Here is a 2,653-nt window from a genome sequence, read left to right on the forward strand (position 1 = left end):
GAATTACATGAGGAAACTATTTGGAAGGTAGATGAGATGACAGGACTTGGTGATGAATCTGGAATGTGTAAAGACTAGAAGACGCCAAACGAGGGCGGCGCCTGTGGCTCAAAGAGTAGGGCACCGGCCCCATATACCAGGCGTGGGGGGTTCAAGCCTGACCCGGCCAAAACTGCAAAAAACAAACAAACAAACAAACAAAAACAAGAAGAAGCCAAATGAGATGGCCCCATTTCCGACTTGGGGGGCAGGGGGAGGTATGATGGGCATGACTGTGTGTGTATAAGGACAGTGACACTTAAGCGAAGCAAGGAATCGGTTAGTTTTATTCCTCTTTGGGGTGGATGGATGGGGAGGATTAAGTTTTTGGCGGGGTGAATTTGAGATGAAGATTTTCAACACCCAATTGAAATTAGTTCGGGGGACCAGCAAAGGTCAAGTCTGGGGTGTCTACTGTCTGGGCCTGGGTGAGCTGGTCTAGAGGGTGAGGAAGAGCGCGGGGAGAAGGTCCCACCGGGTCCTGCCTTTTAGGGAGCGGTCACCCCGCCGCGCACGTGCCCTCGGGGCACGGTCAGGGCGCCCCGGCGGAGCCGCGAGCCCGTCGCAGACCCCGCCCCTTTGGGCGGGGCGAGGCGGCGTCTAGGCCAAGTCAACCCGGAAGACGAAGCCGGGTAGGGGCGGGCTTGGCCACCTCGGGCCCCTCGGGCTTCCCCCGGGGGGTGCAGCCACGGGAGGGTAGGGAGGATGCCCTGATGCCCGGGTTAGCGGCGCTGAGCGTGGCGGCGGCTGCTCTGGTGGCTGCCTTGTTCCTACTGCGGAGTGAAGACGCGGGCCCGGGGGCTGCCCCCAGGTAACCCCAGGGTAGAGGACCGAGCTGGGCCCACACTCCTCCCGGGCCGGGGATGCGGTGGGGGAAGGGGCCCCGGGTGGTGCCGGCAGTTCGTGGCACCTAGGCGCACCTTCCAGCTCCCGCCCCTTCCGAAGTGTCTGTTGGCCCAGGTGAGGGCACGGCCGAGGCGCCGCGCTCGCAGGTGACTCAGCGCTTTCCCCGGTGCGGATTCTGCGGAGAATGACAATAGCTTTCTCCGGCACAGATAAACAGCCCTCCTCCCCGGGGTAGGACGCGCAGTCCCTTAACGTCCTAACACCAGCCCCTGTTGATGTTATTTCCCCAGCATGGACGAAACCGAGGCGCTGCCGAAGCTTCGGGAAGACTTCAGGATGCAGAATAAATCCGTCTTCATTCTGGGCGCCAGTGGAGAAACCGGCAGAGTGCTCTTAAAACAAATTCTGGAACAGAGCTTGTTTTCCAAAGTCACACTCATTGGCCGGAGGAAACTCACGTTCGATGAGGAAGCTTATAAAAATGTGGTGGGTATTGGAGCTGGGTCTCAAGTGTATCCCCAGTGATTCTGCGAGGCAAGCAAATTTCATGCCCAACTGCAGAACACTGCCCTGCCAGCGATGGAGGCAGGGAAGGCATCAACATTTGGGCACATTTGGTCCATGAGAGCCGGTCTGGGAAGCGCTTCCCTGCCTTTGTGTAGCCTGGAGCAAAGCCCTTCTCTCCACCTCCGAGTTTTATGAAGCTGGGCCTAGGTTGTAATAGGGGCTGGTGAGACAGAAAAACACGGTTTTCAGGATCACATAAGCTGGTTTCTAGGGATGATCTTGTAACGTTGGCAGTTTTCTCAATCACTTTGCTTGTTTTGTCTTCTGTGCACTTATCGCTAAAGTTGTCCATGAATTTGAAAATTCTTCCCAGAGTGAGAAAGGTCTGTGACAGTGAGAGTTGGGTTATTCACTTAAAAGAATTTGTCTTGCTTGGCGTCCCCGGCTTGTGTCTGCAGAAAGAATACTCCCTTCACTGTAAATTATACTTTTATGGTTAAGTGAATGATACACCTGACTTTGATCTGGTGATAACCTCCTAAATACCTGCCCTAAATATCTGAAGTGTGAGTTTCATGGAGGTTCTGTTCTCCATTTAAACTGTGAACAAGACGGTGTGATCCTGAGACACCACTACAGAATTTGGTCCTACAGGTTTCATAAGAGGAGCATTCTAAATAACACCTGGTCTTGAAAATAAATGTTCACAGTACAGTTTCATGGGCCGGGTCAGATACTCATGGTCATCGGACACTGAATTTAAGATCCGTGTTTAGAAGAGCTGAGTTTTGTTGGCACATCTTTTGATTAGGCACTTTGTGAAAACCTAATTTTTCTTCAATGTTGTGTGCAGTGCCAGAAAAATTCTTTTGAAAGAATTGATGGGAGAAAACCAACATCTTATTGAACTCCTGGATGATGGGATCATCTCAACTTTTTGTTTTTCTTTTTCATCTTTTTTTAGAGACAGGATCTGGCTCTGTTGCCCAGGCAGAGTACCGTGGCATCATCATAACTCACTGCAACCTCAAACTCCTGGGCTTGAGCTATCCTCCTGCCTCAGCCTCCCAAATAGCTGGGATTTCAGATGTGAGCTACCACGACCTGCCAATTTTTCTATTTTTTGTATAGATGGGGCTGCTAAGGCTAGTCTCAAACTCCTGCCCTCAAGCGATGCTCCTGCTTCTGCCTGCCAAAGTGCTAGGATTACTGGCGTGAGCTATACCCAGCCTCAAGCTTTTTCTTTTAAGTTTTACTGTAC

The 2,653-nt window shown here is 52.2% G+C and overlaps 1 protein-coding gene across 1 annotated transcript in view; it reads left to right on the forward strand.

Annotated features, from left to right (window-relative positions):
* The first annotated feature begins 661 nt into the window (after positions 1–661).
* HTATIP2 (HIV-1 Tat interactive protein 2) overlaps positions 662–2,653 on the forward strand; it is an 18,377-nt gene continuing 16,385 nt past the window's right edge. The window contains exons 1-2 of the mRNA XM_003781179.3: positions 662–850; positions 1,176–1,371. Coding sequence (XP_003781227.1) covers positions 753–850; positions 1,176–1,371 — 294 coding nt within the window. The 5' untranslated portion in view covers positions 662–752. The remainder of the gene's footprint in view (positions 851–1,175; positions 1,372–2,653) is intronic.

The sequence above is a fragment of the Otolemur garnettii genome, unplaced genomic scaffold (assembly GCF_000181295.1).
Source record: "Otolemur garnettii isolate 467f Iridium unplaced genomic scaffold, OtoGar3 scaffold00001, whole genome shotgun sequence".
Classification (NCBI taxonomy): domain Eukaryota; kingdom Metazoa; phylum Chordata; class Mammalia; order Primates; family Galagidae; genus Otolemur; species Otolemur garnettii.